Raw genomic sequence first — 22,616 nt, forward strand, 5'->3', positions numbered from 1 at the left:
AAACGTCCAATTGCTTACAACGTATTTGAAGCCTACTGCTTTTTATGCGAGTGAGAAAAAAAGCACTTAAACAGGGAGTGTTGGGTGTTTGGGCGCTGGAGTCTCACGCAGGAAGTAAGAAACATCCAACTGCTGTGAATGGCCTCTAGCAGACAACAGCCATCTGCCAAGTAAAAAGTCTTAAATTTGACTTGGTGAAACCTGCAGAAACCCTGGGGAGGAAATGATTTGAGAAGCTAAATGAAATTATCAGCGTTAAAGAGCCCGAGGGCAGAGTGGAGTGGTGTCCCCCGTGGCTACGCTTTAGAGAAGGAGGGAATGATTTCAGCTTCACTGGCTCCTCTCCTCCGTCTCCCTCGCTTCTTTCTTTTTTTTAATACGTAGGGTGAGATAAAGGAGGGGAAAGGGGTGATGAGAGCTATAAAAAGCAGTTTTTGCAGCTCTTCTTTGCCAAACAAGTTTTCTGACTCTCTTTCTCCCTAACCTCAAATTTTGGACTTAAACAAAAAGTGAAAAATCAACCTTACTATATTTTTCTCTTTTTCTTCTTTTTTGCCTTTTCCAGTTGATACCATCTCCCACTTTGTCTTGTTTTTTTCTCCCTTTTCTCTCCCCTCTGAGTGTTATTTTGTCCTGTGATACCCTCTCTCCCATCGGAAAGTTGCCCTTGGGTGGTTGTTTCTGACCCCAGGATTGAAGCATGAACGCTGGAGCGTTCTCAGGCTCGGGCCCCCTGTCCTGGGCCGTGTACCTGATGAGGAAGGGCCGGACGGCAGGCGCACTCTTTGGTAAAGATTATTCTTTTAATCATCATCGTCATGGCAGTTTGTCTCATGTTGAACTCAATGCTCATGTGATTTCTTCCACGTTTTGTGTAGAAACTTTTCTTTCAAAATAAGTCATCCTCAGCATGTGTTGTGTTGTGGTTGCAGAACAATAAATACAGTTGGAGAAAAGTTTGATTCAATACAGGACATAAGAGACAAAAACATCAAGAAAAGTGACAAAAAAAGCTAGAAAGGCAACAATAATGTTGACAAAAGGGACAAAAGTATAGACAAATTCATGGAAAAATTGATAAAAAGTTAAGATAAACTGAAGCAAGCACAAAAAAATTGACAAACATAAAGACAAAAACCAGCTCGTAGTCATCTTCATCATCACCAGCAGCAGTTTCTATGTATATTATATATTCCATATATTATGTATGCAGTTTGTCTGATGTTGAACTCCATGCGTTTCTTTTTTATTCTATGTTGTGTGTAGAAACATTTCCTTCACAGTTATCCAATAATCCATGTTCTGTGCCTTTTACGAAAAGCCTTTTACATTCAACGGCACTTCTTCTCTTTGGATCTTAATCTCCTCCTCAGTCTTTAAAGCTGGTAGTGTCCTCACACTTCAACTCTGTGGCTGATGAATGGATGACTTGTTTGGTCGCATGTTGTAGAGACCAAACGGTTAATAACCTTCTCAGTGTTTTGAGTCTAAATTACATTTTACCCCCAAAAAATAACCTGACTCTGAAGGTGTGTGGAGGACTTGATGACCAGTTGTCTCTGCAGAGAGTTTTAATAAAAGTGACACAAAGAGACAGAGGTAATGTGAACGTAGTTTATGTGTAAAAGACTGACTTTAAACTTCCTGCCTTTGTCTCTTTAATGTCAGAATATGGGGGCAAATATGGATCAGTGTTTCCCAAAGCCCAAGCTGACATCATCAAATGTCTTGTTTAGTCCACAGAAGATATTCACATTACTTTCCCAGAGAAGAGAAGAAACTAGTAGATATTCACATTTAACACACAAGTCTGTGTCTGGTTACATGGTTAACTTACTTGCGTTGGTGAAGGCTTTTCCACCCTGAACTATTGCATTATTTCCAAGTTATCCGAAGACATAAAATAATAATAGTGGGCTTTTTCTGTGTATTTTGATGTTAGTGTTAGTGTTTTGAGTAGTTTGTGGGGAGGTTTTGGGCTACATTTATAGAGTTATGGGGGCAATTTTTCTCTCCTATAAATACAGAACATAAAGAGTCAGAGTGCTGGAGAATGCATGCCTGCATATGTTTTGTGAGTTGAGGCTACATCTCCACCGTTGTAGCAAAACATTTCAGCAAAAAGGGATCTCTGTGCACCAAGTGTTTTTATCTACAGTAGATGAACTAATCTCTGTTTAAAGGGGGAATGAGAGGGGAAAATGCCAGAGCAGGGGGAATGAGAGAGGAAAACCTCAGAGCAGGGGGAATGAGAGGGGAAAATGCCAGAGCAGGGGGAATGAAAGGGGAAAACACCAGAGCAAGGGGAATAAGAGAGGGGAAGCCTGAGAGGGTATTTAAGAGTTTTCAGATAGTCCTGACAGGGCTCAGCGGGGCCTGTTTACCCTTAGATTATAAAGGGTCAGGGTTAGCTTCTGAAGTGATGCAGGGATAGTGTGACCTGTGTGCAGCAGGAGGAGAGGAAGGACACAGGCCACCAGATTGTACAACATGTTTTACCTTAGTTAGATGGTTAGCCCTAACCCTAACACTAACCTAACCATATGCACTGTTTTAGTTCCCTAAACCCAACCCTTGTTGCATGTCCAGATAATTTAAACTTGAGCATTTTAATCTCAGTCCTGTTGGACATTCTTGAAGGAACTGGAAAAAAGCTATTGTTTTTTTATATGCAAAAGAATGTAGAGGAATGCAGAAACATGTTTTTTTGAAGGAATCGTTTTGTTATTGTGATTGATCCACCGCTGAGAAGGTTCTATTATTGTTCTGTGGCTGAAAAAGTCAATTATCAATAACTTTGATGTTCGATTGTAGCTGCGTATCGATTATAGATCAGAAGACCGGATCACGTTACTATTCAGTCAGAGAGAAACGCTGGCCGGGCAAAATACAACTCCTTTTGTTCTCTCTCTCTCTCTCTCTCTCTCTCCCTGTCTCTTTGTCTCTGTCTCTCTTTCACTCTGTCTCTCTTTCTCTCTGTTTCTCTTTCTCTCTCTCTTTTACTCTCTCTGTCTCTTTCTCTCTCTGTCTCTCTCTCTGTTTCTTTTTCTCTATCAATTTAATTCAGTTCAATTCAAAGAGGCTTTATTATTAGCATGACCATATTGACATACAGTATCTCTTTCTCATTTAAATTCAATTCAAATAGCTTTATTGGCATGAATGTCAGAAATAACAATATTGCCAAAGCATCAAGGATAATAATGTGAGTAGAAATGCATGCATACAATTCATTGACTAAACTTAAATAAACACATTTAAGATAAAAAAAACAGGAAAGTAAAAACAGTATATTATTATACAATAAAATCTCTAGTGTCAAATGTTAGAAAGAAAACAGAAGGAAACATTAAAACCCATGAAGTAGAGGACTACATGAGAATGTGGAGTGAACTCTCTCTCTCTCTCTCTCTCTCTCTCTCTCTCTCTCTCTCTCTCTCTCTCTCTGTCCCTCAGTCCATCTCTCGCTACATATCTCTCTCTCTCGGTCCGTTTCTCTCTCGCTCCCACACAATTCAATTCAAAATACAATGCTACCAGCTTTATTGGCATGAATGTCAGAAATAACAATATTGCCAAAGCTTTAAGGATAATAATAAAGAAGATTAAATGCATAAATATAAATAAATCTTTTTCGATCTTTACACATTCACACAGTTTTTCTCTTTGATTTCTTCTGCCATGTACAAGTCTTCAGTCTCTAGATGAGTAAAAAGACTCTGCAGAGACACAATTTTTATTGTAGGTTAAAGATCTCATCTCTAACTGCATATTAAAAGACATTTGTTGGTAACTCACAGCTTTTTAAAACATCCTTTTCCAAACAAATACCCGTTGATAATGTAGTCTCTTTCTCTCTCTCTTTTAGATTATTTCTCCCTCGCACAAATATCCTAACTTTAATCTTTAGTCTTCAAAGGACTTAAAGGACTCAACAGACTAAGATGAATCTGTCCCTCATACTCTGCTTCTGACTGGCTAGTAGTCCTTACCTAGGTACTGTCAGGGCCCTCATACTCTGCTTCTGACTGGCTAGTAGTCCTTACCTAGGTACTGTCAGGGCCCTCATACTCTGCTTCTGACTGGCTAGTAGTCCTTACCTAGGTACTGTCAGAACACGCCCTCATACTCTGCTTCTGACTGGCTAGTAGTCCTTACCTAGGTACTGTCAGGGCCCTCATACTCTGCTTCTGACTGGCTAGTAGTCCTTACCTAGGTACTGTCAGAACACGCCCTCATACTCTGCTTCTGACTGGCTAGTAGTCCTTACCTAGGTACTGTCAGAACACGCCCTCATACTCTGCTTCTGACTGGCTAGTAGTCCTTACCTAGGTACTGTCAGGGCACGCCCTCATACTCTGCTTCTGACTGGCTAGTAGTCCTTACCTAGGTACTGTCAGAACACACCCTCATACTCTGCTTCTGACTGGCTACTAGTCCTAATCAAGGTACTGTCAGGGCCCTCATACTCTGCACCTGACTGGCTAGTAGTCCTTACCTAGGTACTGTCAGAACACGCCCTCATACTCTGCTTCTGACTGGCTACTAGTCCTAATCAAGGTACTGTCAGGGCCCTCATACTCTGCACATGACTGGCTAGTAGTCCTTACCTAGGTACTGTCATGGCCCTCATACTCGGCTTCTGACTGGCTAGTAGTCCTTACCTAGGTACTGTCAGAAAACGCCCTCATACTCTGCTTCTGACTGGCTAGTAGTCCTTACCTAGGTACTGTCAGGGCCCTCATACTCTGCTTCTGACTGGCTAGTAGTCCTTACCTAGGTACTGTCAGGGCTAGGTACTGTCAGGGCCCTTCATTCTCTGCTTCTGACTGAATAGTAGTCCTTACCTAGGTACTGTCAGGGCCCTCATACTCTGCTTCTGACTGGCTAGTAGTCCTTACCTAGGTACTGTCAGAAAACGCCCTCATACTCTGCTTCTGACTGGCTAGTAGTCCTTACCTAGGTACTGTCAGGGCCCTCATACTCTGCTTCTGACTGGCTAGTAGTCCTTACCTAGGTACTGTCAGAACATGCCCTCATACTCTGCTTCTGACTGGCTACTAGTCCTAATCAAGGTACTGTCAGGGCCCTCATACTCTGCACCTGACTGGCTAGTAGTCCTTACCTAGGTACTGTCAGGGCCCTCATACTCTGCTTCTGACTGGCTAGTAGTCCTTACCTAGGTACTGTCAGAAAACGCCCTCATACTCTGCTTCTGACTGGCTAGTAGTCCTTACCTAGGTACTGTCAGGGCCCTCATACTCTGCTTCTGACTGGCTAGTAGTCCTTACCTAGGTACTGTCAGTGCCCTTCATTCTCTGCTTCTGACTGGCTAGTAGTCCTTACCTAGGTACTGTCAGAACACGCCCTCATACTCTGCTTCTGACTGGCTAGTAGTCCTTACCTAGGCACTGACAGAACACGCCCTCATACTCTGCTTCTGACTGGCTAGTAGTCCTTACCTAGGTACTGTCAGAACACGCCCTCATACTCTGCTTCTGACTGGCTAGTAGTCCTTACCTAGGCACTGACAGAACACGCCCTCATACTCTGCTTCTGACTGGCTAGTAGTCCTTACCTAGGTACTGTCAGGGCATGCCCTCATACTCTGCTTCTGACTGGCTAGTAGTCCTTACCTAGGTACTGTCAGGGCCCTCATACTCTGCTTCTGACTGGCTAGTAGTCCTTACCTAGGTACCGGCAGGGCCCTCATACCCTGCTTCTGACTGGCTAGTAGTCCTTACCTAGGTACTGTCAGGGCCCTCATACTCTGCTTCTGACTGGCTAGTAGTCCTTACCTAGGTACTGTCAGGACCCTCATACTCTGCTTCTGACTGGCTAGTAGTCCTTACCTAGGTACTGTCAGGGCCTCATACTCTGCTTTTGACTGGCTAGTAGTCCTTACCTAGGTACTGTCAGGACCCTCATACTCTGCTTCTGACTGGCTAGTAGTCCTTACCTAGGTACTGTCAGGGCCCTCATACTGTGCTTCTGACTGGCTAGTAGTCCTTTCCTAGGTACTGTCAGGGCCCTCATACTCTGCTTTGACTGGCTAGTAGTCCTTACCTAGGTACTGTCAGAACACACCCTCATACTCTGCTTCTGACTGGCTAGTAGTCCTTACCTAGGCACTGACAGAACATGCCCTCATACTCTACACCTGACTGGCTAGTAGTCCTTACCTAGGTACTGTCAGGGCCCTCATGCTCTGCTTCTGACTGGCTAGTAGTCCTTACCTAGGTACTGTCAGGGCCCTCATACTCTGCCTCTGACTGGCTAGTAGTCCTTACCTAGGTACTGTCAGGGCCCTCATACTCTGCTTCTGACTGGCTAGTAGTCCTTACCTAGGTACTGTCAGGGCCCTCATACTCTGCCTCTGACTGGCTAGTATTCCTTACCTAGGTACTGTCAGGGCCCTCATACTCTGCTTTTGACCGGCTAGTAATCCTTACCGAGGTACTGTCAGGACCCTCATACTCTGCTTCTGACTGGCTAGTAGTCCTTACCTAGGTACTGTCAGGGCCCTCATACTGTGCTTCTGACTGGCTAGTAGTCCTTAACTCCCAACAAAGATGAAATAGAAGTGAGATGTCTCACTTTGTAGCTAAAACAGGGAGCAGGGTGAAAAGACGAGCTGCAGCAATGTGCACTATGTCAAAATTATGGTGTTTTTGAAAATTAAAACATTTAAACATATTCTGATATAACCTCATAGTAAAATTATGAACCTGAAAATGAGCACTTTAACTTATTACGGTGCATTAATCTGAATTCAATTAGCTAAACTTTAATAAACAGCATTTTTTAAATGTTTTAGATATTTTAAAGCCGCTGTTCTTTTACCACATTAGGGGCACTGTTCAACTGCCTCATTCTATTTTATTATAATGTTAAGAAATTTTTGCATAAGAAATCATTGTAACGTTGCAAAAGAATATGTACATTTTTATTTGTGGCTCAAATTTTTTTTAACACTAAGGCCTTGCACTATAATGGTTCGGGGGGGCAGTAGCTCAGTCCGTAGGGAGTTTATGTTGGGGAACTTTGAGGTTCCCAGGTTCAAGTCCCCGTACGGACCATAGTACGGAGTATGGACTGGTATCTGGAGAGAAGCCAGTTAGGGTTACCCACTGTACAACTCCTCACTCGGGGGGGGGGAGGAAAAAGGGCAGAGAGGACAATACAGTACATATACATACATACATACATACATATACATACATACTGGACTTACATTAATACCTGGTCATTTTAACACTTGACTCAGACACTTTTGACTGATAATTTATGATTGTCTTTTTATTGACGGATATTCTTATTGTTATTATTATTAATGCTATTTTTGTTATCTTTATACTGTCTTTTACTTCTTGCTAAAACTGATGCTGAAAATTTCAATTTCCTTGTGGGAGTCATCCTAAAAGGATTAATAAAGAAAAGTCTAGGTCTAAGTTCACCTCTCCCCCAACCGCTCAGGGGCGCCTGTTCAGCAGTTGCAGCCCCCCCACTCTGACATATCTCCATTAGTGCATGTATAGGACCCGAGCATGCGTGTGTGTGTGTTTCCGGCCTGTGTGTAGTGTGTAATAACAACAGAGTGTAAATTGGTCATAAGTTCATTTAACCTACTTGAACCGGCAACTTAACTAGTTATATTTGAAAAGTTTGGCCAAGAATGATGAGGCTTATAATAGGAGTCAAAGGTGTAAGCGGTTACACCATTTGACATTTTAATGTAAAATCTAATTCTATCAAACATCATTTACAATACATACTAATTTGTATTAAATAATGTTTTTCAGTGTTTTACTTGGTCATACTTTTTGACATTTTAACCAAAGAACTGAACCTAACCTAAAGATGTCTTCATAACTTATATTTATCAGAGAGTTATCAACATTGTGATGCAGCAGCTGATCAGGGTCCCTTTCTATAATGCAGTTTCCCGTCATGTGGTCTTCTTGCTGATTTTAACAGAATGGCACCTCGACTGGTGCTTTCACCATATTGACATTTCAGGAAGCTTGCATTACTGATAGGATTCCCTAGATTAATAAAATAAATATTAGCGTAATTTAAAAAAAATATTGTACATATGTATAATACCCTTAAATTAAGGTTAATGCCAAAGTAGTTCATGGGATCTATTATTAAGAAATTTGCCCGTTTTAAGCAAGTTAAAAATGTTGGTACAAAGTTTAGACATTTAGACACCACTTAGACATTTTTGCCATTATTGTCCAATTATTCTCTAAAAATTGATTAAACCCAAACTCTTTAAAATATGGCTTCTTAAATAAGTATGTTTTTCAAAAATAATGTATTTAAATTTAATTTTTAGTTCAATCTAAACCTTAAAGGCTGGGAGCGTCTTAACTGCATTTGTTTCTACAGAAACTATCCTTGCACTCGGCATACAGCGAGTGTGTATGTATGTGTATATATATATATATATATATATATATATATATATATATATATATATATATATATATAGTTTCAAAGCATCCTTCAGCGGCTGAATTATTGATAAGTGTGGTTCTATGAGGAATAAATGGCCCGTGTCAGATTTAATGACACTAACTTTGAAGAAACTGCAGGTTGACAGAAGTGCTTTAGCTGCAGCTTTAATTTATAAAAATCCTGAAAACAACAAGAGGAAACTGGGTTTATGACAATGCTTTCCTCTTGTTTTAAAGAAGTGAAGAAGCACAGATGAAGTCTGGATGAGGAAGTGAAAAATAGATGTTTCCGAGGGGCGCATCCTGTCCATCTCAGGCCAAAACGAGCGTGGAGGCGTTTACATATTTTATTATCCGCCCTTCGGCAAACTGGCGTTTCTCTAAAACTCATTTGACAGCAAACCCAATCAGCTGACTCCTAAAAAAGGCCTCAGAGACAGAAAGACATACACGTAACCGGTGGAAGGACATTTTAATTTTATATAAAAGACATCCAAATCGTAAAATCCAAAATAAATCTCAAACGCTGACAGACAGACTAACCTTATGCATTTCACTGCTTTTATATGAATAAATAGGCTTTTTCTTAAGGTCAGACTTGTTTTTATAATATAAAGCATCGGTGAAGAAGCCTCCTCAGTTGTGTTCCTAAGGAGTTATTGTTCATATCTGGTCTGACAGTTTCCGATGTTCACACATCAGAGAATCTACGAGTAAAAGACATTTACATGTCTACGTGGTTAAAGAAAGCCAAAGTGGAATTGTGATTGAGTATTTATCTTCCCTAAGACGTCTTCTTCTCCCTGCCTGTCTGAGGCTGTAGATTAGTCCTGAATCCACCAACAGTTAGCATCAGATAAAGCTTCTCTCTTCTTCTCCTGCCTGTCTGAGGCTGTAGATTAGTCCTGAATCCACCAACAGTTAGCATCAGATAAAGCTTCTCTCTTCTTCTCCCTGCCTGTCTGAGGCTGTAGATTAGTCCTGAATCCACCAACAGTTAGCATCAGATAAAGCTTCTCTCTTCTTCTCCCTGCCTGTCTGAGGCTGTAGATTAGTCCTGAATCCACCAACAGTTAGCATCAGATAAAGCCACACTTCCATATTTCAACTTAAAACATTTAACATTTCAGACAACTTGCAACAGAGGAAATAATAGTGGTATTGTGAGTAATCAGCTGAGGATGTTTTATGATCTCTTTTATTTTAAATTATTATTATTATTATTATTATTATTATTATTATTATTATTATTATACATTTGGTGTATTTCCAGAAGCTTGCTTGTTGTAGGGCTGTCTGACAGTTAACAAATAACAACGTGTAAAATACATTCAGATCTAAGGATAAAGAAATGGCTCCAAAGTGAAGTGGAGGGTTAGTAACAGGATGCATTCTGGGAGATGACACACGTCTTCATCAGGCAGCTGTTTGGAGATCACATGATACCAAACTTTGCTTACAAATCTCACAATTTAACATCTGTTTTATTCTTCAGAAAACACACACAAGTTGCTTCAGGCATGTGATTTTTTTTTTCTTTACATTTTCTTTCCAAGCAGCTTCTTTGTAGTTGTTTTTTTATCAAAATTAATATTTGTCCAAACAATCATATCAGGACAATTATCATTTTTATTTTATCATTTAAACTGCTACTATCATTTCAACCAATGTAAGAAACATCTCAGCTGGGATTTGATTGTGTATTACATAAATTTCTTATGCTGCACTGTAAATTTTATTCTTGTGTTTTATGTTTCTCTTTGTTTTTAACTGTCTATTCATGTGTTTTACCGGTTTTTAATGCTTGTGATTTTTAACTGTTTTTACTTGTGTTTTATCTGTTTAACTGATTTTGTGTAAAGCACTTTGAATTGCCTTGTTGCTGAAATGTGCTATACAAATAAAGCTGCCTTGCCTTGCCTTGCCTTGTATTTTGTCTGGTTTCACCCGCCCCCCTTTGCGTTTCATTAATACATGCATTATAGAGTCAAATTATACAGATTCAAGCCTAAAATCCTGCTGTTGGTCAAAACCCTCAGATTTTTAAACAGGCAGAGTTTCTCTGTGGGACTCAGATTTGCTCCCCCTTGTCGTCTACAGCCGGTACTACACCCCCTTCATTATTATCCAAACTATTACAGAGACAGACACACACACACACACACACTCCCATTCTCTGATATATTCTCAGACCGAAAAACACAAGAAGAGTTCAGGGAGTCTCTGTGAGTTCAGAGGCTGCAGCTCCATGAGGATTTAAAGAAGAAAAGAGGCTGGACTGAAGATCGGCAGCTGTGTGTTGACTTTGGGACATTTGGAAACATCAGTTGTGACTGTGTATCCGTGTTGTTGTGTGGACAATTTCCTGTGTGTGTGTGTGTGTGTGTGTTGAGTGTGGGGACAGTTTCCTGTTGGGTGTGTGTGTTGTGTGTGTGCACCCCCCACCCACTCTTTCTGTTTCTTCGTAAGCCCCGCATTCTCTCGGACGGACAGCACGCTGATTGGTCCGCCCTGCAGTGCCCGGCAACAGAGAGCCTCTGATTGGCTGAGAGCGGCAATGAGGTGTGTGGGTAAAACGCTCGCGCTGTCAGCGGGACTCCATTCATCTGCACGGACACGGAGAAAGAGAGGGCTGTGCAACAGTATTCAATTTAAAGCAGGTTTCTGTCTACATGTTTCTTACATGTGGAAGATTAATAACTGCAAGCACGTTAAACTGAAACTGTGCACGTGGACCGGATAAAGAGACTTTTACACCCCAGAGCGCGCAAAGGACAGAGAGACAGAAACACACGGAGACAGCAGACAGAGAGAAGATCTGAGCCGCACACATGGTGTTTCTGTGGGACGCGAAATACGGTACAACCTGCACGTTCCTCCGCGGATTGAAAGTTATGATGTAGCATATTTCTCTGAGGATTTAAATTCATGATATAACATTTTTCTCCAAGGATTTATAGTCATGATATAAAATATTTCTCTGGGGATTTATAGTCGTGATATAGCATATTTTCAGCCATGAAAAGCTAGAGAAACACACAGACTCATGTTTAGGATTATTCATCTCTTTTTTAAAGTATAGATTATCAACTTCTTCTCCTCTTTTTCAGTCTGCTATCAAATAAAAACACATCGACAGGATCCGTTCACTTTGACATAAATCATATTTAAATACTGTGCAGTGTGAAGCATTATAAATTAGAATCAAATAGAAGACAGCCGTATTTACAACCATAAGTATTATTTCATGAGGCTTCATGTGGACATTTATATTTATCAAAACTCAAAACCCAGCAGTTTTTTAATATATATGACATTTTATCTGGATGTATCAGTGTGATAAATGTTCATCTTGTTTAATTTCTCAGGATTCTGTGAGACAGTCTCTCCATTTTTACTCATCTTCTTAAATTCATCTTTTCATGTATTTGTATATATCTGATCCCGCTGAGTTTCATATCAAAATGTTCAGAACTAACTCATCTTAATGAACAGTGAGGCCCAGCTCTGTCGCAGAGCAATGTGGGAAGAAATCATTTCTCCCTGAAGCTGAAAATATGTATCATGTCCTCTGTGGAAACAACCGTAGACTCACGTAGCTTGAGATACTTTCCTAAAGTTTTAGTTTGCTTTTTCAGGATAAAGTCATTTTAATCTTCTGATTCATTCATACAGTTATTATTTGTGTAAACACACACACAGTTCTGCTGACTTTATTATTATTATTAATAATAATAATAATAATAATTACATTAATTACAATATTAATAATGAATTTGAGCCGACCCCCATTTGCTGTAACTCCGAGAGATCTCTAATGATATCAAGGTTTAGAAAGAATATGTTTTCTTGTTCATGATGAAGTAATATTATTTTTCTGATCCATAAAAATGTATCATAGCACATTTATTTATCAGACAGAACCAACAGAGAAGCATGTGTGTAATGTTCAGGTTTCCTTTATATTTGAATCAGCCCAAAGAACCACATGCGTACAGGACACTGGGGATATATCTATACTTCATGTTTATGTTCCCCCTTTTGAAGTAGAAAAAGAGCTTAAACATTAAATGTGAGGGGAAACTGCCCCGTCATTATCATTCTACACTTCTTCTTGTGTCAATAAATATGCAGGGCTTTACATGTCATAGCTGCTTTAACAAGGATTATGTGTATTTTATGTCGTATATTATTCAAACATTGTCAGACATTGCAGAATATTTTTGTGCGTGTGTGTGTGAGACGTATTCAATTAGAAAGATTTAGAGATTTTTCTGTAACGGCTGGTAAATTGCACAAAGTTTGGTTGGAGGAGCGTCAGGAAACAGACCGACCCAGAGCTTCAGCTTTCGTCATGGTGTGTGTTTTCTACATCCTCTTTCTTCTACATTGACATGTACGTTGAAGATTGAAACTATACCAGTGATCTTGGCGCTGTTGGAAGTTTATATTTCACACACAACCCTCAGATAATTTTGCGCTGAAGCATGTCTTTCTTGATCAATCTCTGAATCCACTACTTTTAAAGAAGTCAGAAAACAGTAAAAGATATCTGTTACTGAGCTCAATGTGATGTCTACAAATGTAAAAAAGATGTTTTAATCCATTTTTATAGAAGCCAAAGAAACCCAGTAACGCTAAGAGAATCTCACTTGGATTAGGGCTGCAGTATATGAGGAAAATATGTGATAATGTTGTTGAATAAATTCATAACAATAAATAAACATATTAAGGTGTTCTCAGTTCTCTGCTCAGTATCCTGCTAAAATACAACCAACCACTTGTTGAATTTAAAACTAATAAAATGACTAGTTTCCAACTTTCTCTTACTCAACAAATTGAACATTAAATTGAATATGAAAAAAAATACATTTTAAATTGCAGTTTCTGTTGCTACTTTCTTTCAACAAACACAAAAAAGAAGACGATGGAGAGCAGAGTTCTCCTTAGGATCTATATGAAGGGTTAGTCTGTCTGCAGATGTTCAAATTCATGTTTCGTTGCAGACCCCGCCCCTGGCCGGCGGTACACGCCCCCCTCTACCTCGCTGGCCTCGGGGGGGAAGATGGCCGAAGCGCTGCCTCTGGGTGCCGCGCAGGACAACGCCGGAGGTGGGGCTTCGCTGGTGGGGAAACTACGCCTGGCTGAGCGCGGCATGGTGGAGGTACGGCTAAACTGGATCAGTTTCACTCAACATCAGCCGATCAGAGTCTCTGTGTCACTGCTCAAAACCAGCCAGTCAGAGTCTCTGTGTCACTGCTCAAAATCAGCCGATCAGAGTCTCTTTTTCACTGCTCAACACCAGCCAATCAGAGTCTCTGTGTCACTGCTCAAAATCAGCCAATTAGGGTCTCTGTTACACTGCTCAACATCAGCAAATCAAAGCTGTTTGACTTTGTTCCCTTTTTCCACATGTTAGTGGCCTTCCTCTCACCTTTATTGACACTATTTTTGTCGCCTTTTTAACATTTATGTCACTTTTTTCAAACCCGCCAATAGAAGTTTTCCTCACATTGTGTTTGACTCTCAGGTGATCTCGGACCATCCAGGTGAGCTGGTGAAGACGGACAGTCCTAACTTCCTGTGCTCCGTGCTGCCGACACACTGGAGGTGCAACAAGACGCTGCCCATCGCCTTCAAGGTACGCCCCACAGCCTGCTTTAATGGACATTTCCAGGATAAAGCCTCCTGCTCGCCGATGGAACTCCAAAATGTTTCTTAAGCTCTGTGACAACAACACACTTTTCCAGACAAGATTGTAAACCGTTTGCAAACCAGGAGGACAATTTACTAAATTAACTCAATTCAATTCAATTATTCATAGTATCAAATCATGAAAAGGTTACCTCAGGACAATTTACATATAAAGTAGGTCTTGACCATACTGTATAATTTACAAAGACCCAACAATTCTAGTAATTTGTATATTTAAATTACAATACAACATAACATTATTATAATTCCTTGGCTAATAAATGACCGTTTGATATGACAGGTTTGATACAGAAGAAAAAAGAGTAAACGGTTTCCATCATCTGGATGCTTCGCTGGCCTTTGAGACAAAAAAAAAGCATTTGTGGAAAAGCAGCTTTTAGCCGCAAAACAACTGATTGATTTATTGAGTTTCCTACATTAGTGTGTGTGTGTGTGTGTGTGTGTGTGGTGTGTGTGTGTGTGTGTGTGTGTGTGCGTGTGCGTGCGTGTGTGTCTGTGTGTGGGGTGCAGTATGCATCATTATGGAGTGTCATGAGTAGATGTCACTGCCTTTTACGGATAATGGATGACTGTTATGATGCACACACATATTTACACATTACAAGAAGTCTGAAATACACATGCCCACACTCACAGTTCTACCCTAAAACAGGGTTAACAGAGTAACAGTCTGTAGTAGAGTATATACAGGGTTAACAGAATAACAGTCTGTAGTAGAGTATATGCAGGGTTAACAGAGTAAGCGTTTGTAGTAGAGTATATGCAGGGTTAACAGAGTAAGAGTCTGTAGTAGAGTATATACAGGGTTAACAGAATAACAGTCTGTAGTAGAGTATATGCAGGGTTAACAGAGTAACAGTCTGTAGTAGAGTACATACAGGGTTAACAGAGTAAACGTTTGTAGTAGAGTATATGCAGGGTTAACAGAGTAACAGTCTGTAGTAGAGTATATGCAGGGTTAACAGAGTAAACGTTTGTAGTAGAGTATATGCAGGGTTAACAGAGTAACAGTCTGTAGTAGAGTATATACAGGGTTAACAGAATAACAGTCTGTAGTAGAGTACATACAGGGTTAACAGAGTAAACGTTTGTAGTAGAGTATATGCAGGGTTAACAGAGTAACAGTCTGTAGTAGAGTATATGCAGGGTTAACAGAGTAAACGTTTGTAGTAGAGTATATGCAGGGTTAACAGAGTAACAGTCTGTAGTAGAGTATATGCAGGGTTAACAGAGTAACAGTCTGTAGTACAGTATATGCAGGGTTAACAGAGTAACAGTCTGTAGTAGAGTATATGCAGGGTTAACAGAGTAAACGTTTGTAGTAGAGTATATGCAGGGTTAACAGAGTAACAGTCTGTAGTAGAGTATATGCAGGGTTAACAGAGTAAACGTTTGTAGTAGAGTATATGCAGGGTTAACAGAGTAACAGTCTGTAGTAGAGTATATGCAGGGTTAACAGAGTAAACGTTTGTAGTAGAGTATATGCAGGGTTAACAGAGTAACAGTCTGTAGTAGAGTATATGCAGGGTTAACAGAGTAACAGTCTGTAGTACAGTATATGCAGGGTTAACAGAGTAACGTCTGTAGTAGAGTATATGCAGGGTTAACAGAGTAACAGTCTGTAGTACAGTATATGCAGGGTTAACAGAGTAACAGTCTGTAGTAGAGTATATGCAGGGTTAACAGAGTAAACGTTTGTAGTAGAGTATATGCAGGGTTAACAGAGTAAATGTTTGTAGTAGAGTATATGCAGGGTTAACAGAGTAAATGTTTGTAGTAGAGTATATGCAGGGTTAACAGAGTAACGTCTGTAGTAGAGTATATGCAGGGTTAACAGAGTAACAGTCTGTAGTACAGTATATGCAGGGTTAACAGAGTAACAGTCTGTAGTAGAGTATATGCAGGGTTAACAGAGTAAACATTTGTAGTAGAGTATATGCAGGGTTAACAGAGTAAACATTTGTAGTAGAGTATATGCAGGGTTAACAGAGTAAATGTTTGTAGTAGAGTATATGCAGGGTTAACAGAGTAAACGTTTGTAGTAGAGTATATGGCGCGGCCATTTGCACTTTGATATCCTGAAGGGATTAGTGTCGATATGGAAATCTATATTTGTGTAGAAGTGGAGAAGGACAGTGTGCTCTCTAGAGTAAGTGTTACACATTTACATTTTACACCTGTGTTGTTTTGGGAGAGGCAAATAATTCACTTTTTATTTCATGACTTGCATCTTTTAAATGAAGTTTGAGAGCCGTTGGTTTCTCTGTGTGACCGTGTGCTTATTCAAAGGATGCAGCCCAAGATCACTTAGAAACCTCAGGAAACTCTTCTATATTGCATGATTGCTTTAGAGAAACTAAAGAATCGGTGCAGCACATAAAGGCTAGACTCTCTCACAGGCTTGTATCACCCTAAAGCATGATGGGAACTGTAGTGTCAGAACCTGCAACCCAAATAAAAGTAAAACAACACAAGTTATCTGGAGCTTTTGTTCTCTAAATGTATCATTATCAGATTCTGAAGTTAACTTGTCTGTTATTATTTCCATCATATAGGTAAGATAAGATACACAAAATGAACTTAAGAATACTCAATAAAGTCAAGTTATTAATCAGTATCTGTTGTCGTAATCAGACAGTCAGGACCACCTTTGCATTTCAACACTTTCTGATGCCTTTTTGAGGCTTTTTGACTTTGCTGTTGTCTTCAACTGTCCACTTGGTATTCAAATGTCTTTGAATCATCATCGTCTCGTCGTTGCTTGCTTGTTTTCAGTTATGTTCCGGCTCATCTTTCATCTTCTTTTCTTTTCAGGGCAGAGATACCTCATGGGTAAAAGGCAATCGCTATATATTTTCTTTGTGTTTAAAGTTGAATAAAAATGCTTAGTTGGCGTTGAAGCTTGCTCTGCTTAGCAGCATTTCATCACGGTTTCCGGTTCATTGTTTTGATGCTCCAACAGAAACATTCAGAGATTTGGCTGTTTTCTGTAACTGTCATCTTTGTGGGTTTTGTCCATTGCTGTACATCAAATTTAATCCTCAAGGAACTGAAAGATTAAGAAATAAGACAAACATTTACAGCTCCATCTTCTCTCCTCCTCTCTTCTGTCATGTCACAAGGTGGTTGCCCTGGGCGACACACCTGAAGGCACCTTGGTAACGGTGATGGCGGGAAATGATGAGAACTACTCAGCTGAGCTGCGCAATGCCACGGCCGCCATCAAGAACCAAGTGGCCAGATTCAACGACCTGCGCTTTGTCGGCCGCAGCGGACGAGGTTAGTTTCTCAGACTGGTATTGTCATTCAAACTTAAATGGACGGATAGATGGATGGATGGATGGATGGACGGATGAACGAATGGACGGACGGACAGATAGACAGATAGATGTCCTGTCATGGGGAAAATTTGTTTTCACAGTCTGTTTCATGCATATGGCAATATTCATGAACAAATACATCAACATTGAACATAAATACATTTATATAATTACATAGAAACATATTTACAACTAGGACACCAGCCAAAAACTAAGGCAGCAGATACATACAAATCAGAGTGATGGTGTGTGTGCTATGAAAGAAGAAACAAAACTTCTGCCTAAGTATTCTCTTCTAGGCATTGTCTCTGACTTGTCTCGGCATTGTCTCTAATTTATCTCGGCATTGTCTCTGACTTGTCTCAGCTTTGTCTCTGACTTGTCTCGGCATTGTCTTTAACTTGTCTTGGCATTGTCTCAACATTGTCTTTGACTTGTCTCGGCATTGTCTCTGATTGGTCTCGGCATTGTCTCTGACTTGTCTTGGCATTGTCTCAACATTGTCTTTGACTTGTCTCTGACTTGTCTTGGCATTGTCTCAACATTGTCTTGACATTGCCTCTCAGTTGTCCCACCATTGTCTCTGACTTGTCTCGGCATTGTCTCTGACTTGTCTTGGCATTTTCTCTTACTTGTCTTGGCATTGTCTTTGACTTGTCTCCTTATTGTCTCCTTATTGTCTCTGCATTGTCTTTGACTTGTCTCAGCATTGTCTCAACATTGTCTCTGATTTGTCACGGCATTCTCTCTGACTTGTCTCGGCATTGTCTCTGTCTGAAATCTTTCAGTATTACTGTGGTAGAAAAATGAAATTACTCTCACAACAACAACAAGTTTACTTTGGCTGTTTTAAAATTTGGCCACAAACCCAATGTCAGTGAACACACCATACTCTGGATTCTTAGGGTCAAAATATGGTAAATGTTGTTTTTGTTACAGCAGAACAAAAAGTCTTAATGTCTGATTTGTGATTCTGCACTTCAGCGTTATGAAAGTTAAAGTTAATAATCTGGTCTAAACTGATCCTACAATGTTGTTCCTCTACAAAAATATCACTAGAAAGTAGAAGATAAGGGATTATTTGGTTTCTGTCTCGGTCTCGACTGTCTCTCATTTGGACTCTGCCTCAATTTGTCTTGGACATACAGTATATATGCAGGTTTGTTCTAATTTAAAATGTAACACATTTAACAGTTAGAGAGAGCAGTGTCTGTCTTGTCTAGGTTTTAATAGGTTTTACACGCATCACACAGAGATTACAGGAGGGGAAGTACATCATATGAATAAAAACAGTATTCACACAACTTCCTTGTAACAGCCATCCAACGTCTGCTTGGCTCTACCTCCCCCACCCCTCTCTCTCTTTCTAACGGACACAGAGACCACAGTTACACTAAATCAGTCACAGGCAAATGTGCCAACTAATCTATTTAAAACAGCGAGCGTCCTGTGTACACAACTCTAACACTCACTCGGACAAGTGCTCCCCGGCTGAATGGAAATGTTGGACCACCTGTCAATATTTGACAGATTGCCCCATTCTGCTGTTGAAACATGTTACATGTTCATGTGCAGGAGAATTCAAATGAAGAAAGTTGAGGAGTAGAAATTTGTTTTCCATGCAAATATACAGGCATAGAGAACAATGAGCTTCATTTTCCAGCAGCGCTGCATCTGAGCAGGAGGTTAAAGACAAGACAGGAAGGTTTATAACTGATGTTTTCTTTTTTAATCATCATCATCATCATCATCATATCTATCTATGTGTCTTGGACTGCCACCATGCTACACACAACAGCAGCGAGGGCAGACAGAAGCTAAAGGTCATCCAAACTATTTCACACTCATGTTCTTTCTTTTCTTTGCATAGTTTATGAGTCCTGTAGTCCTTTGGTTCCAACTGAAGATGCAGATCTCTAAACCAGAACATTTTTACCTTGAAAGCAGCTTTTATCGACCCATATCCACGTTTGTTTTGTAGTTATTGTGGGAGCAAACGAGGAAGTAAGTGGATCAAGTTATAAGGGCCCCATACTCATAAGGAGTAAGGAGGCAGGTTTCCCAGGTGGAGGTTTTAAACAGACTGAAAACGTCACCGAGGACACCCAAGGGTTTTAATGTGACCAACTTAAGTCCATGACTAATTTAAAACCAAACCATGATCTTTTTTTTAACCTTAACAAAGTAGTGCCTAAACGTTCACAACGTTAAACAGAACAGTCAGTTCTGTCGTTCAGCTACAATGACGGGTCAAGCAGGAATAACTCATGAATGTCTTTTTCAAGAGCAGTATAACAAAGGTTTAATGGCATAAATATAACAAAAAGGAAAGATGTAACATTTATTTGAGAAGTTATTTTTAAAAAGATGAATTGCAAGGCGCCGTTAAAAAAAAGAAAGCATATGAGCAATATCCCCATGTTACTCTGCGTCCTCTTTTCTCCCTTTCATTCCAAACCACACAGCTGACAACCTGCTGGTGGAGGTGGTGGAGACGGGCTAGGACATACACGCTACGGGCCGCTCTCAGGAGGGAGTCTGTATGTGTCCGACAACGCACAGAATATTAACCGGTAAAAGCCTAGAGCTGTCCGCTGTCAGTGTGTCAGACGCTCCCGGAGAGTGTGCGTGCGTGCGTGCGTGCGTGCGTGCGTGCGTGCGTGCGTGCGTGCGTGCGTGCGTGCGTGCGTCGGCCCGTCCCTGCAGAGCTCCGACCTGCAGAGGAAAAGAAGAAAGTAGCTGCACCTTCGCCAAAGTGAAGGCTGAAAAGAAAATAATCTGGTACAAACCTTTTCTCGCCATGTGGCAGATATCACATATTTAAAATATCTTTCAGTTCCCATGTTAAATATTCTCTAGAAATAAAAGTTTATTGATCTTTGAAAAGGTGTACCTGCATTATTATGCCTTTATCATCATATCATATTAGAAGAAAATGGTCTCAGAACAGCAATATTGTTAATCACAATACTTTTTGGGAAGTTTTATTGTCTAACAATATATGTTATATATGTTATGTATATATATTATTAATAAAAAATAATATATATATATATATATATATATATATTAGGGATGAGCGAGTACAGCATTATCTGTATCTGTTTACCACATCAATGATTTGTATCCGTATATGTACTCAGACTAGGCGGGGCGTAACCCGGAAGTATTCATATTTAACCCGGAAGTGGGTCGGGTTGTTTTGAAATGGGCGGGGCTTTAACCGGTATGTTATTTTAAGCATGCAATTGATATGGGTTCACCAGAAATTGTTATATTTATTGCTGATTAGAAAACTATTTCTATGACAGCATCAGCATTGAGCTTCAGATCAGTGGTGTTGTCATGGTAACAAACGAACTATATAGGCCTACAGTATATAACAAGTTTTGCAACAATAAATACAGCAATGTGGTTGCAATTATTAAGTAAAATGTAATGAACAAGAGTTTTCATACTTAATAATAATTTTTTAACTTTTAATTTTTCTATGATCAGTGTGATCATTTTATTTTTTTGGTTCTTTTTTTATTTTCACACCAGGTATGTGTGAGTGTGTGTGTGTCTGTGAGTGAGTAAGAGATACAGAGAGAGAGAGAGAGAGAAACAAAGAGAGAGAGAGGGGGTTTGGAATGTGTTTGTGTGTGTATCTTAATTTGTAATATTTATTTATACCGCAACTGCCTTTTATTTTATTTTTTTATAAAACACAGCAAGAAAGTTTCAGACACTCAAAAAAACTGGTTAGAGCAGCAGGCAGTTTAAAAAACGGCAGAGATGCAACGCGAGTCGCATTCTACCAAGCACTATTTCTGAACAAACCCCATGGTTACCAGAAGTCTCCTGGTTACTAGGTACCAGTTCAAACCGAAGTATAAAACAAACCTGAAGCTGAAGAAACCCTAAACGTTAACGGAAAAGCCCCGCGGACCTGAGGGAGAGAGCTGTTCACTTCTCCGTGTGAGAGTGAGGACAGCCTGTCTGACAAAACAACAGAAGGAATCTGTGTGTGTAGGGACGCTGGGACTAGCCTATCACAGAATAGTGTAGGGGAAGGGCGCTGGGACTAGCCTATCACAGAATAGTGTAGGGGAGGGCGCTGTGACTAGCCTATCACAGAATAGTAGTAGTAGTAGTAGTAGTAGTAGTGTATATATATATATATATATATATATATATATATATATATATATATATAATAGGGGAACACATGTATATACAATACAGGAAAAAAAGAATATTGACTGTAAATTTCTCCCAAAAATAATTAGTTTCATTTTTACAAAGATAACACCAGTGGTGGAATGTTACAGCTTTAATTACTAGTTTTGCATTGATTACTTTAACTTTTAATATTTGAATGATAATACTTATACACTTTTAATGTAGTAACATTTTCACTGCAGCACTGTAACAAAGGATACTGCAGTGTAGTATTACTGAAGTAAAGGATCTGACTGCTTCTTCTACCACAGTTCACCACTAGGCTGCGCTGTGTTTTGGTGCTGTCTCAGTCAGTTTGGATTGGTTCGTCACGTGGCTGAGCATGGCAGTAAACAAACATACCCTATGAGCAGTTGAGAAGCTGAAGAATTTCATGCATTTTACTGCTCATTGATTATGGAAATGGTTGATTTTATAATTTTTTTTTCAACTAAATATGTTCTATGTGAGTTTTTTGGAATATGTCAGCGGAGTCTCTTGGGGCGCATTTAGGAACAATTCATTTTTTCAGCTTCTTTCTAGGGTAGGTGACTTTTCTTTGGCAATCTTTTGAACAAAACATGTATTTTCTAATCCGCTGGTGGGTTTTCAGGGACACATTTAGTTTGCATTTTATTATAGGTTCAGTGATGTTCTATAACAGCTGCTCACCGTAGTTTTTATCAAACAAACAGGAGGAAACTGTGTCTTTTACTAGCATCCACATTTGGTGCTCCAGTTTTATCTAGGTTTTTACAAGAAGAAAACTACGAAACATTGCCAGACTGTAGCTTTGTTTAACTAACAGTGCCTCCTCACAATTGTGGTAATAAAATTGGTTTGATGAAATAACATTTGGTTGGTGTGGGAAGTGGTTAGTTTAGCTGCCCACAATAATAATGGTTTAGTGGTTTGA

At 39.8% G+C, this 22,616-nt stretch overlaps 1 protein-coding gene across 2 annotated transcripts in view; it reads left to right on the top strand.

Moving 5' to 3' along the window:
• Positions 1-646: 646 nt before the first annotated feature.
• runx1 (RUNX family transcription factor 1) overlaps positions 647-22,616 on the top strand; it is a 36,542-nt gene continuing 14,572 nt past the window's right edge. Inside the window, exons 1-4 of one of the 2 annotated variants that reach the window (XM_032507999.1) lie at positions 647-788; positions 13,469-13,626; positions 13,993-14,103; positions 17,300-17,456. In XM_032507999.1, coding sequence (XP_032363890.1) covers positions 701-788; positions 13,469-13,626; positions 13,993-14,103; positions 17,300-17,456 — 514 coding nt within the window. In that variant the 5' untranslated portion in view covers positions 647-700. Of the gene's footprint in view, positions 789-11,053; positions 11,322-13,468; positions 13,627-13,992; positions 14,104-17,299; positions 17,457-22,616 lie in introns of those variants that run through there. The other variant, XM_032508000.1, reaches the window with a different exon arrangement.

This window comes from Etheostoma spectabile, unplaced genomic scaffold, assembly GCF_008692095.1.
Source record: "Etheostoma spectabile isolate EspeVRDwgs_2016 unplaced genomic scaffold, UIUC_Espe_1.0 scaffold00005570, whole genome shotgun sequence".
In the NCBI taxonomy this organism is placed as follows: Eukaryota; Metazoa; Chordata; class Actinopteri; order Perciformes; family Percidae; genus Etheostoma; species Etheostoma spectabile.